The 14,974-nt window shown below is 39.8% G+C and overlaps 1 protein-coding gene across 1 annotated transcript in view; it reads right to left on the bottom strand.

Moving 5' to 3' along the window:
• LOC307255237 (collagen alpha-1(XI) chain-like) overlaps positions 1–14,974 on the bottom strand; it is an 88,313-nt gene that overhangs the window by 38,988 nt on the left and 34,351 nt on the right. Inside the window, exons 14-31 of the mRNA XM_080033890.1 lie at positions 14,050–14,106; positions 13,421–13,474; positions 13,265–13,318; positions 12,851–12,904; positions 12,681–12,734; positions 11,553–11,606; positions 11,403–11,447; positions 10,577–10,630; positions 10,444–10,488; positions 8,699–8,752; positions 7,570–7,614; positions 7,091–7,144; positions 6,935–6,979; positions 6,099–6,152; positions 5,920–5,964; positions 4,503–4,556; positions 4,283–4,390; positions 3,120–3,173 (exon numbers count right to left, since the gene is read on the bottom strand). Coding sequence (XP_079890016.1) covers positions 3,120–3,173; positions 4,283–4,390; positions 4,503–4,556; positions 5,920–5,964; positions 6,099–6,152; positions 6,935–6,979; positions 7,091–7,144; positions 7,570–7,614; positions 8,699–8,752; positions 10,444–10,488; positions 10,577–10,630; positions 11,403–11,447; positions 11,553–11,606; positions 12,681–12,734; positions 12,851–12,904; positions 13,265–13,318; positions 13,421–13,474; positions 14,050–14,106 — 984 coding nt within the window. The remainder of the gene's footprint in view (positions 1–3,119; positions 3,174–4,282; positions 4,391–4,502; positions 4,557–5,919; positions 5,965–6,098; positions 6,153–6,934; positions 6,980–7,090; positions 7,145–7,569; positions 7,615–8,698; positions 8,753–10,443; positions 10,489–10,576; positions 10,631–11,402; positions 11,448–11,552; positions 11,607–12,680; positions 12,735–12,850; positions 12,905–13,264; positions 13,319–13,420; positions 13,475–14,049; positions 14,107–14,974) is intronic.

The following is a 14,974-nucleotide window of genomic DNA, read 5'->3' as shown; positions in this document are numbered from 1 at the left end:
TTTTTTCCAAAAGGCTACTTAATAGAAAAACAGTGCAAGTCCTAACATGAGTACTGCAATCAATCCGGCAGACTGTATTCATTGGGGAAAAAATAGATAAAAGAGCACCTTCCTAAAATGGTTGAGAGGAGCCCAAAGTGTTCTCCTTGTCACTTAGAGCCTCTCCAACACACACACACACACACACACACACACACACACACAAAGTGATGCTGTTAGTTTGTTAGCACACGTTGGAAGCCAGATAGGAAGATAAAAAAAGCAGTGGGAGAAAATAATAACGAAGACAGAGAAGCAGCAGATCCGCCTTTGTACCAACTAGCAATTTAGTTATTGGTCTTTGGCAGACTGTGCCCTCTGAAAGTGGCCATGGTGCCAGTCAAACAAAACCTAAGAGGGCTCATTGTTGGTTGAATAAAATGGGTTTCAAGCAGCTTCACAATACAACCTTAGGCTGCTTAAATATACAGGTGCATCTAAAAATCAATGAAAAGTAAAAAAAAAAAAAACATCTGTAACTTTTTTTAGAAGGTTGATATTTCTGTATATTAAGTAATATATAAAATATGTTGAGATACTGGATTTTTTTCATTCAATAAGATGTTCGCTGTAACAATATAACTTAAAACAAAGTAAGGGCATGACATATTTCACTTTGAGTAATTAATCTAGAATATATGAAAGTTTCCCTTTTTGAATTGACTTTTTGAAGATATATCAAACTAGTAATTACCATTGGATACTTCTTCGTCTCAGCTGAACTACAAGGTCATGTGCCTGTCTAGGTGTTTTGAATTTAAAACATAACCTGTATATGCTCATTAGCGCTCTCATATGCATATGTATACAAGGCATTGCACCGTGCAGTATATAAGCAAGGGCATCTCAGTTATAGGCAGCGTGGGCAGAATCACAAGAGGTAAACAGTCCAACATTGTGGAGACAGCAGGAATGGAAGACCTACGCTGCAGCTTAATTTTTTTTTTTTTTCACAGAGGTGCAATTATGGCAAAACTGAAGGGAGAGCTGATCCTGGACAAGCCTGACGTGCGCAACTGAGATAAGACAGTCCACAGAAGCTACTCTGCAAATGGCATCAAGAATTAACGGTGTGGGGAAAAGCTGCTAACAGAGAGTGATGGGGTGTGGCAGCCAAAAACACACACAGGCCGTGGAGGGATAAAGGCTGCAAACAGGCTCAGCACTTTGACCCTGAACTAAGTTGTGAGGACAATGTGACATGTCATTACATTGAAGGTTCCGTTCAATGGAAACCCAACTTTTTCTTCTTCTACCTCAAACAGTAAAAAGCGCTCAATCTCGTGAATTCTAAAAAGCAATTAAGGGAAAGTTTCTGCCAAATATAAAGTTATGATGAGACAGATGATTTGGTCTTTACAAGTGACTCCATTGTACGCCAGTAAAGAGAGCTTGATTCTTGGTTTTAAACTCAACTGGATGTCACGATTATTAAATGCTGGTCTATCTCTCGCTTTGCTTAGAAAGAAAACCCTTTCAAATGCACTATGCTATGAAGAGAATTACTTGGCGCTGTTTACCTATAACATGCCAAAGTCAGGATTTTTTTTTTTATTGTCTCTCCAAAAGGATTTTCTCAAGAAGCATATTGGTTCTAAAGAAGAAGATATCATCTGGCACTCCACTGGGAACCTTCACGGGCAGCCTTTGTTTTAAATAATTTATAATATATATTTTTTCATATCATCACACAAACTGCACACTCCTGCCACATATATATATATATATATATTACTGATTATTCTAGTCAAAAGATACATTTCAGAGGAAAGATATTGAAATAACTAAATGCCATACATTGGAATGATAATCACATATCCTATTTCCTCTGTGTCTCTCCCACTTTGTGTACTCAGCTCTCTTGTTTCATCATGTGTGCCGTGCTGAGCTCAGATCCTGCTGACATTACCAGACTGAGCGGAGAGAGAGAGAGAAAGATAGAACTGCCTATCTGGATGTAGCGAGGGTGAGGTGTATCTGACCCATCATATCAGTGCCAAGCTGTCCATGCTGACAGCTGCAAGACAGGAACTAGCTTGCAGCAGCAACATTCTGATATAGTGGAGCTATGGCACAGTGGTCAGCGCTATATATACAGTAAAGCAAAGGGTGGGGAAAAAGTGTTAGAGTGTTAGATAATGTCCGGGAAAGATTTTAAGGAGGGCGGACAGCTGATGACTGCGGCAGGTGACACGCCACTTAAGTGCAGAGAGCAGTAGAGTAGGTGTCTCCTTGGGTTTGTGTTTGCGTGTGACTAAGGAATTAGTCAGCAAGTCAGCGGATTTTTTTTTTTTTTGAAATGCAAACGAAGGCAAGTGTAAGATATGTGAGCGGATGATGATGATGAGACAGACGTGGATAGAAAGTAAGGTGGTCAGTGACAGAAGACACACATACAATGTACACATTCATATATACACAAGGCTGAAAGGAACGTGTGCATAAAAAAGGAAGTTGCAGACATACACGCAAAAAAAGTTTCACACTTCAGGCAAGAAATGGCAAGCAAGAACGATTACTAAATGCAAACAGACAAGTAGTAACAGTATTACTACTATTAGTTGTATGTTTGCCTCTGTATAGTTATCTCATACAATCTTTAATGGCCATTATCTCAAAATGAGTATTTTTTTGCAATGCTCTGAATCAAATATCCCAACTCCTAAAGCAATTACATCAACTAAACTATCCATATTAATTCTTAGCACTATTCTGAAGGTTACATCAGAAGGATTTGCTCATAATGTTGTTATTTTTGTCTGATTTATGATTTATGAAAATATTTGTTTTAATGTCAGTAATCAACTGGCAAAGTTTCATGATTATATCCATAAGTTATAAATGTTAGCCTATCTGCAGTGTCTTGCCTTAAAGAGCGAACATAAAGATTGTCCTTCAACTCTTTGCATCACTGAATTGGCAAATCGTCTCCTCTGCTGAACTGCTTTTCTCTGAACACATACATAGCCGGCCCTGATCTCACACACCTTACCCTCCCAGTGGAGCGCGGGGGGATTTTGCTTGGTAAGAATTTCTCTGCATTAATAAGTTAGGAGTCCATTATTACTCTCATCACATACCTTGGGGCCTTGTCTGCCGGGGTATCCAGGCAATCCAGGGACTCCGAGTTTTCCCTAAAAGGGAGCGAAGGAAAAACAAAAAAGCAAAAGATGATGAATCCCCATTGTGTCACCAGAGACGTTCCTTTGCAGCATATGCAATAAATTCACGGAAGCATTGCAAAAAAAACAATAAACCTTCCACCATAAAGTTTTACTTCTAGTGTGGGAAATTTTTTAATACCGTGTTTATGAACGTGACATCATCCATGTGACGTTTTTTTTTTCTGCTATTAATCTAAAAATGTGAATTCACATTGCTCCATTTTTGGTCATTTCAGCTGGTTGTATGGTCATTAAGAAACACACGGAATCTGATGTAACTGCCACTTGTTTTTTAAGGCAAAGACCGTTTTAAAGTATTTATTATGAATCCAATACATCTGACTCACAGGGGAATTAAATGACAGTCTGTTTTTTTGGCAGGTGGAAGTAGCTCATTAATGTGCCAAATGAAACATTACAGTATCCTTTCTATGGATTTTGACTGTGTATCACAATGACTCCCTTCTGAAATCAATACTGTGTTTTAATGATGTAGTCTTTGCCACAAAATGGAATGGATCCAAGCCTGTTTACAGTATAGGAAACCAGTTCAAACTAATCAAAGCTCTACAAAAACATTCATAAACAATTATTTCTCTTCACAAACCAGTGTTTTTCTTTTTCCCCATTCAAAAACAGAGCCACAGAGATCTCGTTGTATCTTCTAATACTAATTTGTCAGAGGATTATTACTGTGGCAACACAAGGCAAGATACTCTGTAGCATGCTCCATGGGAGAAGAACAAGCCAATTAAAAGAGACTGCTGTTAAGCTGAAGGGAAGTGGAAAAAAATCTGACGTCCAGTTTATCGAGACAGCTACACAAAAAAAAATACTATACAGTAAACTACTCTTTCTTTCCACTTCATTAAATGTATATGTTATTAGATCCCTAGTACTGGAGGAAAATAATAGGGTTGACCCCTTGTCCAAATGTTGGATTCCAAGGCGGCACTGGAACAGACATTGTACCCGTAGATATATGAGTATTTTCTATGTATCAATTGTATGTTTTCATCACGCTTTAATGTATTTGAATGTAAATAACCCATGATATTGATATACAGTTTGTTGATTACCTTCTCTCCAGCTAATCCAAGTGGACCACCCTCTCCGTTGGGGCCAGACTTGCCCTTGGGTCCCTCGGGTCCGTCCTCTCCTCTGACCCCGAGTAAGCCAACCTCACCCTTGATGCAAAAAATAAATAAAAAATTTGAATAATGATATTGTGGTATTTTTTTCTACATGACCTATCGCTTTCCTCGCGATCAACACCAAATCAGTATTCTTTTGATTTACCTTGTCGCCCTTGAGTCCCATGTCACCTTTGAAACCGGGGAATCCATCCTCTCCCTGACAAAATGAAAGAGATAAAAGCCATCATTGTTTGAACTGAGCTTTGTATGTGTTGTCAAATAGGGAGAACAGATAAAACACAGCAAAACAAAAAGTAAAATACTTTAAATAGTAACAAAAAAGAGGAAAACTGATGGAGCACTTAAAGGTGCACCATACAGTTTCAGGGATGGGGTTTTGTTTACATTTGCAGAGCCAGCAGTTAGTTTACTAAACATATTCACTCTACATGACATTTGTAGAATTGAACAATTATATAATCATTCATCAAAACTAAATTATTTTGAGACACCTGGAACCCAGTATAAGACGGGAATATATTTGTAAACCAAACTGTGGGCCAAACAACAACAGTAACTTTTCAGGTAACTTTTTAACTTCAAACAGCGTTCCAGGGATCCAATTTTCCTTGTGAGGAATGTTATTTTGTTCAGTTATGAGTATATACCTTCGAAAATCTTCACTTCTCTGACACAACCAAAGTTACATAGTGCACCTTTAACAAAATGACAGTGAAAGTTTGTCATAGTATTGGCAGTCAATACAACAAGGGCTCCTTAGAATAGTTTAATACTGACACCTAGTGGTGACTTGAATCAGGCATTCCCATAATAAGTTTTAAAGTTTTGTCTCACTGTTTCTCTCTCTCTCTCTCTCTCTCTCTCTCTCTCTCTCTTAGTTGTTATACTGGCATCTGGTGGTTAAACTTGAGAATGCAGTTTCGATTTTTCCCAAGACACTACTCTCCCTAGGTTATGACTGGCTGTGTTCCCTACACTTAAACACACTGACGCCAATTTTCAGACCTGTTTTTCTGCATGAAACCACTACGATAATAAATCACAACACAATAAATTATGAAAAGCGTATAACCTTATGTGTAACTCGGGAATGGTGAAATACTCATTGCACGGGGGGATTTTATGTGAGACAGAAGTATCTTAAGACGGAATAACCTTTTGACAACATGTTCAGGATTTTTAAGGTGATCTCCGGAGAGCTTCAATTTCCGGCGAACGTGAGAGGATAAATTTAAGCGTTGGCACTGAAGACAAAGCAACAGGCTAAGTTTGACTACAGCGATTCCAAGAAAACAATGGCAAACAGATCCGTCTCCATTGTAGTGAAAGTGCCATGATACAAACAGCCCCCATTCTGGTTTAATGGTCCACACTCCATTACGGCTCAGTGGCACACAAGTACTCAACTGCCAGTCTGATGGCAGAGTTTTTCCACTCGCAGGATTCCAAAAAAAAAACTGGTTGAAACATCGTTACTACTCTGATGGGTCAATTTTTTAAAAGAACCGACATATGTCATGTATTAGAAAAAGTGTGGAATACAGAGGTGTTGTTTTTACCTTTTCTCCTCTGCCACCTTTAAGGCCTCTGATTCCCTCGGCACCCTGAAGAGAGAGAGAGAGAGAGAGAGAGAGAGAGAGAGAGAGAGAGGAAAATAACAGTACGGGTAATAATTCAGTGAAGAATGGAAATGAATGATGGCAGGTTGGTTACTGTGTGACTAAGGTGTGGTGCTTACTTTCACACCACGGGGCCCAGGGTAGCCGATGGATCCCATAGGACCAGGGTGACCCTAAAAGATTGAAGAGAAAGGGAAAAAAGTGTCAGGCAACTATTTGTAGGGTTCAACCTTATGCTCTAGTATGTCTTTTCATTTATTTCGCCATATTTCCTTAGGTAACAGTGAATCTCAATTAACTAGAACTATCCCCTAGGTACCTTAGGTCTAAAAAGAATATAGTTGGATGTTGTGATTGATCGATTTGCAGATGGAAGTAAGTAAGTTGACAGCGTTACCTCATATTGGCCTCTATATATAGTATGTAAATAGCAGTAGAAAAATGGGACTTAACCTCTCTGCGAGCAAATTCTCTCAAGTAAAATAATGGCATCATTTTAACAATGGTTATCATTTATTGTGTATTGTATTGTTGGAATAGCTTCATGACCACAGTGTAAGATCTCTTTATCTCTATACTGACTGTGATTTGGAAATACGTTTCATGGTTCGACTTGTACTGTCCTTTTGCTCTGTTCACGTTCAGCTGTTCAACTTCATTGCCGTTCGCCACACAGAACAACAAGGTGACTGTGCAATCTCAGAAAATTACAAGATTAGCCAATTGCAGGAAAGTGGGTCAATTAAGTGTATTCTATTTCTGAGACAGCTTACCAGATGTTATCTAAATGGTGTGGTTGCATAAACTCGCACGATGCATCAGGCAAAACAAATGCTAAATGCCTTCTGCCCGTGCGGGGACACATTCAATGACTCTTTGAGAACAAACAAAGTACAAAGTTATATATTTACCTTTACAAAACACCAAATAAACATCTGAACTACATTATACTTACAGATCCTCCTTTCTCGCCGGCAGGACCCTCTTTTCCTGGGTGACCCTATAAAAGAAGACCAAAAGATTTAGGTTATCGACAACTGATCAAATTGTCAACTTGGGTTTTTAACTGAATGACGTAAGCAGTGAAAATGAGTCCAGTTGTGTTACTTACAGGAGGGCCATCAGCACCTGAAAGGCCAGCCAAACCCTGTTTCCCTTGAGGTCCCTACAAAGAGAAGGCAACACATACATAGGAAGTTGAACAGACAGACAGAGAGATGGACAAAAGTGAATCTGTTTGAAAGATTATGAAATAACCACAAAGCCACAAACAAAATACTCTGAGACAGACAAATTAAGTGCTTATGCAGAAGTACTGCTGTGATAATGTGCATATAGTGTGTGCCTGTGTGTGTGTGTGTGTGTGTGTGTGTGTGTGTGTGTGTGTGTGTGTGTGTCCATCCTTTTGTGTGTTTAAGCCTTCAGTGAAGCCAATACAGGCCTATAGCCTCAGACAGCAGTGTATCTGCAGAATCACTTATGAGGTCTTGACTGAGACGTTCACTTATCAGGGCAGCAGCAGCAGCAGCAGGGTTGTGGTGGGCGGATTGAAATGGGGGGGGGACTGACTTGGTTTCCATCTTTACTTACTTTTTCACCGGGAGGCCCGATCGGACCTTGAGGACCAACAAGACCCTGAAAAGACAATGGAGGAGATAAGTTTGTTATAAGAAGAGTACGCCAAAACTTTGTCCCATTTTCCATAAACAAGGCTTCCGTAATATTGACACAAAATTAAGTGTTGCATTTGGGGGCAATGGGAAAAACCTGTTTTGTCAATTTGGGGAAAGTCGATATCTTTATTTTTATGTCTTGCTGTATTTGTAATTTGTTTATTTGGTTACATACTATCTCTCCTTTTTTCGACAGCTCCAGCCATTTGTTTTTGTCGTTTAGCTCTTCGGATGAGTTCTTTCAGCCGTGCAAAAGGGCGTTCCGTTCTTTTCTACAGTCATTTTAATGCCACGCATCTTGAAGACTTCTTGAGAATTCAGCCCATGAAGAAAGCTTTTTAACAGTTAGAATAAACGAGCTGTGTTATTTTTTTTTCGACGTGCCAATGCCTTCCTTGGAAAGCGTCAATCTGCCTCTGGCCAGGTACAACTCAAATTGAAAAGTTAATTAATCGACCGGTATACCTTAAGGAAGGACTAGTCCCTGCTAATACTTTCCAACTGGAATGGCGCCATTCTACCCACGCTGGGAGGACTGAAAACCTTACCTGGCAATGGTGATTTTGCCCTGGCTAAGATAGACTGTTTTTCACTGTGCCACAGACTGGACAGCATAATAGGGTTGGGTGCTATGAAATCAGTACAATATGTGTCATCTCGGCAGGACAGAGAGGAGGTTTTTTTAATCTTTGTGGCCACAGAGAAACAATGCTAGTGAATGCTTGTGAAGTCTTTAATCTTGTTTGGTGTTAGTTTCACAGAATCCCCCTTAGAGCGGTGGTTAAGGATGGAGAGAAAGAAGAAAAAGGAAAAAGAAAAATTGGTCTGCGAACATTTAATTTTGAAAAACAGGAGTGTGAGAGTAGGAAAATGTATCAAATTTATAGTTTTCCCCATTGCACAATGGATTTTGACGACAAAGAAGTAGCTATGAAAGGACAGATTAAGTGAGATGACACAAACGGAGAGAACGGGGGACACAACCGGAGAGACAAAGTGATCAGACAGGGATTTATAAGGAAAAGTGAGAAAGAAAATAAACTTACATGAGGACCAGGCATACCCTGTTGCCCATGAGGCCCATTCTCTCCTTGTGGACCCTGTTAACAAGAAAGAAACATTTTTTAAAATGTTAAATAATATTTCCAATCACTGCGGATGATTCTATTTTATTTATTGTAATGTTTGCTTTTAATCTGAACCATTGAAAAGGGAACGATATTGCAGATTATTCATGTATTTCTGATGTAAACAGTCAAGTCAATACTAATTGCTTTCATAAAATAGCAAACTTTAAACAGTCATTAGGTCCCCTGTGTCTCCTGCTTCAATGTAATCCAAGGTAAGAAATACCTTTGTTTGAGTTTCAGTGGAAATGTGCCTATTCCCCATCAAAACTGTGGCACCGGGTTATATTGGAAAACTTTGAATGACATTGCTTGGATAGATTGGTTGAATTGGCTTCATCCAATCTGTGTCAAGGATGTCAAATAAAAGGATAAAGTAGTTTTTTTGGAGAAATGTGACACAATGGCTCGTACACAGCTGTTTTGTGGCATTTTCAAAAGTTATGTTTATTTCCTTTCAAATCCAGGCCTAGCATCAGGTGGCTGGTCAAAATCTAAGTCTCTGGCTATGAAATATAGCCTTTTTTCTCTCTGTTTACATGCTGTGTGGCTGCATAGCCATCTGGGTATGGATTAAGACTGATGAAACAAAACTGGAATAGTGGGCTGTTTGCTATTCCTGCTGGGATTTAGTGTGTCACAAACCAAACATACACAAAAAACAGACAAGGCCCTCGCGAAACAGTCCGCTCCAGCTGTTACAACAAACACTAAACACAATTCACTGGATTGACTGAAGTGTAGGTTGTCTGGCCTGTGATTTGTTAGCAGGGCCTTGAGCGCAAAAAAAAGTCGGGCACATTGATCTATGTTCCAAAAGTCCTGTAAAAAATATTTGGGTTCAAGGATGCCTTAAAAATAGCCATATGTTAGAGGCTGGTGTAAGCACCACAAGGGTTTAGGAGGCGCTACCACTGCTTTCAAGTGTTCTTGCTTTGATTTATTTTTGATTTATTTTTTTTAAAGATCCACGCTAACTTTGGAGATACTAATTAGAAACACACCGTTGTCCTATTGTTCTGTGTCATTTTAACAGCTGCTTATTCCTTTGGCTCAGTGACTCAGTGAGCACGGACAACTTGTGGGCTTGTTGTCCAGCTGTCTCTTCTTGACCAATGATCTGTAACCATCATTTAAACGTCCCACAGAGACCCACCGGAAAAGCTGAACGCATGACAGGACCGCACACGCACAAACACACACACACACACACACACACACACACACACACACACACACACACACACACACACACACACAGGCTTTCCTGTTGCAACCCACTTCCTCCTCATGGCCTGTTTAGGTGGCAGGTTTTGTGGTGTATGAAAAAGACCATAGTGACCACTATGATAAGACTTTGGAAGACTACATCCATCTACCATCTCTAATAAGAAAATGGCATTCTTGGTATTTTACTATGAAATTACTGATCAAAAAAGGCTTTTTAACATCGAGGCCAGGGAACTACAGATGAAAAGTAGCCAAAAAGGCATTTTTAACCATCATGTATTGTGAACTAAATTGAATCACTTAGGCAGTTTTTTCAATCTTACAAATATTTGCAGAAAAAACAACATTGTCGATGATGTTTTTTTACTATTCCCTAGTTTAATATTTAAAATTAGCTAAACATAAAACATAATGGAACCATGAATATTTCTCACCAAGTTTCCTTTGGGACCAGCTTGCCCATCAAGTCCAGGGAGACCCTAAAGAGATCATAATTTGAAAATGAATGAGCTAGAACACAGGTTTAAGGGTATTGTGAGATTCAATTGGCATCTGATCTGTACTTACACGCTGTCCTCCTGGACCTTGAGACCCTCTGGGGCCAAGCAGACCGCGAGGACCCTGTGTATAAAAAGAGACAAGTTAAAGAAAAATGGGTAAAAAAAAAATTATCGCTATTTGTGTTCATTTGTCTGCAATTGTGTGGCATGATATGAAATAGGCGGGTGACACAAAAATAACTGGCACAATAAAACCTTAGGTGTGCTGAATATCCTTTAGAGTGGTTTGATTAAAAATGTGAACAATACTGACACACTGTGGTTCCATATGGTAACTGCAGGTGCAATTTCAGGGTGGCTTCTTATCTCAACATCCTAAGTCATGCTCTTAATAAAACACTGCACTTATGTTGCTCTGTCAACTTATGGATAGTGTGCATGATGAAATGCAGTGCAACTATTTCCTTAAAAGGACAATGATGTTTTTTTTTAGGGGGTGTGACAGTGAGCAGCCATTAGTCATGCAACTCCACAGGCCATTTGAAGTGAACCAGGCCAGAATATGCCCGGGGCAATAATGACAGAACAACATAACATTTCCCCAGTTCTATTTTGCTGATCTATTATTCAGAGCCAAAGGTAGACATTACAAACCAAATGGTCCTTGCACACAGGAATGTCGTAGAAGAGAGAAAAGAGGGAGCGGCTGCCTGTTTAAATAATTGCCAAAATGAATGTAGGGGAAGGAATGAAGGGAAGGTGGGGGGGATTCTGCACTTAGCAAAATAAACGAGTACCATGATGCTAGTCACATACTCGTCATATTCTTATCTGTGTTCTGATGAAATAAGATGCAGTCTAATGTGTCACCAGATGATAATAAATACACCTACGCTCTCTCCGGCCACACCTCTCTGTCCGACCTGGCCATCTTCACCCTATGGATAGAACAGGAAGAAGTGTGTTGTTAAGGAATGCAGATACATTTGAATGACTTTGGAGAACATGTGTAAGTTCTACGATGACTGATAGGTTCTACTTACTCTTGGGCCGTCCTCTCCTGGAGCACCTGGAGCTCCTGTGGAACCGTGTTCTCCCTGGAGGAGAAAGACCACAGAGAACAGGAATATCAACAAAGAGCAGGGTTGGTACGATCGCAACACAGTCCACACGTTTGGACTGCGTTACAATACTTCTCATACTTACCCTACTGTTTAGTATGGTGAAAAAAATATTTAGAATGTCCCCAACACATGTAGTCAGATACAGCATGCTTAAAAATACAAGCATGCTTTTTTTCTGTGAGTCTGACGCACATCCACTGTGCACCATTAGTTACGTCACATCGAGGGAGCCCCCGAGTGAAGCAATGTGATGGATGTATTAGCAAGAGGCAAGTTCAAGATGCGATGTTGTGATGAAAAAAAAGTATGTCCTAATCGGATGCCTACTGCATGTAAACTACACACTTTTTATGAGCTGTAGTAAGTAGAATAGTACAAATAAAGTAATGTGATTTTGAACACAGGGCTCTGCATCTAAGAGAAAAAAATATGATATGGGTCAAAAATTCAGACACCGTTCAAGCATCAAAAAGTGGGCAACCAAAATGGCAACAAGACTGCCTGTAATCTACAGCAGGCATGGTCACCACAATTGGCATGGGCCTATATGGTTCCCACTATTTTTAGAGCTCTATACGGACTGGCCTACCTCTGGTTGCCTTGTAATTACTCTTAGTATAGGATAAGCCTAGAAGTCTTAAAATACCCCTACTGTGATCTCTGTCCTCTCTCTCTTGCTTTCTAAAGCAGGCCATACAGACATTCCACAATCACCAAACTCAGAACTCCTCATTGGCCTTTGGGCCTGGCTAAACGCAGGGCTCAAGTGGTTCTGGAGTCTGCCACCCCACCTTTCAAAAGGGGGTCAAATGCCCCAAATGAACTCATGAGATGGATGTACATGAGATTGATTGGAAGTCGTCTTTGAAGGACCAATCAAAGGCCACGATGCTGCTGTAAGGACAGGGTGCAGAGTGGCAATGACTGTGATCGATGTGGACTAGAAATAAGTGGCTTCAGGATCCTATTTTTGGAGACAGATAGAGGTCTTTAACCATGTACTTTTCACGTTCCACCAAACCCACAGTTCTGTGTCCTCATACTTACTCTGTGCCCTTTCTCTCCAGGCAGACCAGGGAGGCCGTCGAAACCTCTGTCGCCCTAAAAAAAGACAAGCAAAAGGACAGCTCTATCAATGGCCTCTGCAGAGAGCAGCTTTTCAAATAGCATCCCATATAAGCTCACTGGTTCATCGGATAACATTTGCCGTCCTTTACCTTGTTTCCTGACTCTCCTGGCATTCCTCGAGCACCGTCGGCTCCATTGCGACCCTGGAAGACACGCAAATAACACGTGAGGGCTATGTGGAAGTCACATGACGACAATGGAGGGATTTTGATAATAAAAAGTGGAGATGCTATAATTTTTTTCTAACTAGATTATAGTGAAATAACCATGACTTAATGAGTTTACACAACACACAGAGAGGATTAACGGTTGACTCAAATGAGGCCGTGTTTGAAACTAGACGGGTACTTCTCTTTGGGGACTGTGGCACTAATGATTGCGTTCTTGTTGGCATGACATTTGGGAATTTAAACAAAACGTTCTGTTGCGAAAATGCACTGCTCTGTGTCAATAAATGAATAAAGTACTATATATAAATCTCCTGGTTTGAAAATAACTCTTACCCTCTTTCCTGCTTTCCCTGGCTGACCAGTTCCACCCTGAAGACCTCTGGGTCCCTGTGAGGAAAACATATGGATGTGTGAATAAATACATTTAACATTGAAGTTTTTTTTTTATCTAACAAAAAAAACAAGAAAATAGGTTTCTATCGTTCTCACCTGTGGTCCAGAATCGCCACCGTCACCTTTAAGTCCGGAAGCACCAGGACCTCCCTAATAAAAAAAAAATACATACACAGACACACAGATTAAATGAATTAATATGGCCAAAGGTTTTTGTCATCCCATTATTTGGCTAAGAAACCAGTATAATTAAGGTTGGACGAGAACCCAATTCAAATCCAAACACGCAAAATATACAATTTCGAACTTGGACGAATATGAATGCGCAACCGAAAGACCTGCTGGAGCACATTTCCCGTTACTCCCGGTTTCGGCTAGTATCGGTTTTAGCAATCATAAATAATGTGCCATGTGTAAATAAACAGCTCTAATGTATTACTGAATTGTCATTTAAGTCAGATTGTGTGTGTTGATGGAATAAAAAACAAGAATGTTCTCACAGACAGAAAGGAAGAGGATGTCGTGCGTATGGGTGAGAGCGTAGGCATGTAAGGGTGTTGATAGGAAATGAAAAAAAGGCAACAGGAAAAAGCACTAAACACCTTACGTATGTGTTTTTCATTAATGAGGACACATCAATTAGATGGTGTGTGTGTGTGTGTGTGTGTGTGTGTGTGTGTGTGTGTGTGTGTGTGTGTGTAGAAGGTTTCCCAAAAGTTACTCACCACTGGACCAGATCTTCCTGACATGCCCCCTGGCCCTGGAGGACCTCTCATGGCCAGCTGATGATCGAAAAGAATAATCCATAAACCACCGGTAAGCTAACTATGTCGACATTCTTGCATTATACATTTAACAAATGATTAAATAATATGTCCCCATTTATCACAAAGGCTTACGATAATAGCGGGATAAGTTCATATGAATCCAGTGAAGTCATTTTTTAAAAATCTCATGACATTGCATCACATGCCAATTACATTAGTTGTTGTTTTATCTTTTTATATTGCAAATTAATATGAAATTTAGTTTTTATTGCTAATTGTAGTCTCTGTAATAAACAGGAGTTCCTGTTGATAATTATTAAAATCAAAATTACTTTGTATAGCTAATTCAAAGCAATAAAGAAAGAAAACACTAAAACAATAAAAAATCTCTCTAATTTAGCTTCTGTGTAGCATGGAGCCATACAATGTGCAAACTTTACTTTGTTCTGGTTCATGGCTGACCACAGTCTTGCACTGCCAAAGAAAGCTGTCTGGGATTTATTAGCGGTCTGATTACTGAGCTAGCAATATGCTAATTCATAGGAAAAGTAATGCATGGCCTACGATGCTACACTTAAGACTGCATCACAAATATTAGTAAGCCTTTTGGTGCTGTGGTTGTTAATTGCATGAGGTAACATCTATGAGAATAACACTTTGCTGCTGCAAATAAGTCAATGACAATTTAACAAGTTAACCAATGTGTCCCTTCAGTTCCCTTTATGTTTTTATTGACCTACAACTCCTGCCATGTTTTTTTTCTTCCTTCTTCTTCTTGCCTCTTGCCAAACGTCTGGCATGAAAGTCAAATATAGGAAGGTGACAAGTGCTTTCAAGACATTACTAAGCAGCAGTCTACCAGTTGTGGCAGCCGTCCAGCATC

This window comes from Ammodytes marinus (genome assembly GCF_949987685.1).
Source record: "Ammodytes marinus genome assembly, chromosome: 9".
Taxonomy (NCBI): domain Eukaryota; kingdom Metazoa; phylum Chordata; class Actinopteri; order Uranoscopiformes; family Ammodytidae; genus Ammodytes; species Ammodytes marinus.
Note: the sequence above shows the minus strand (reverse complement) of the source record. Positions and strands in the feature narration are given on the sequence as shown.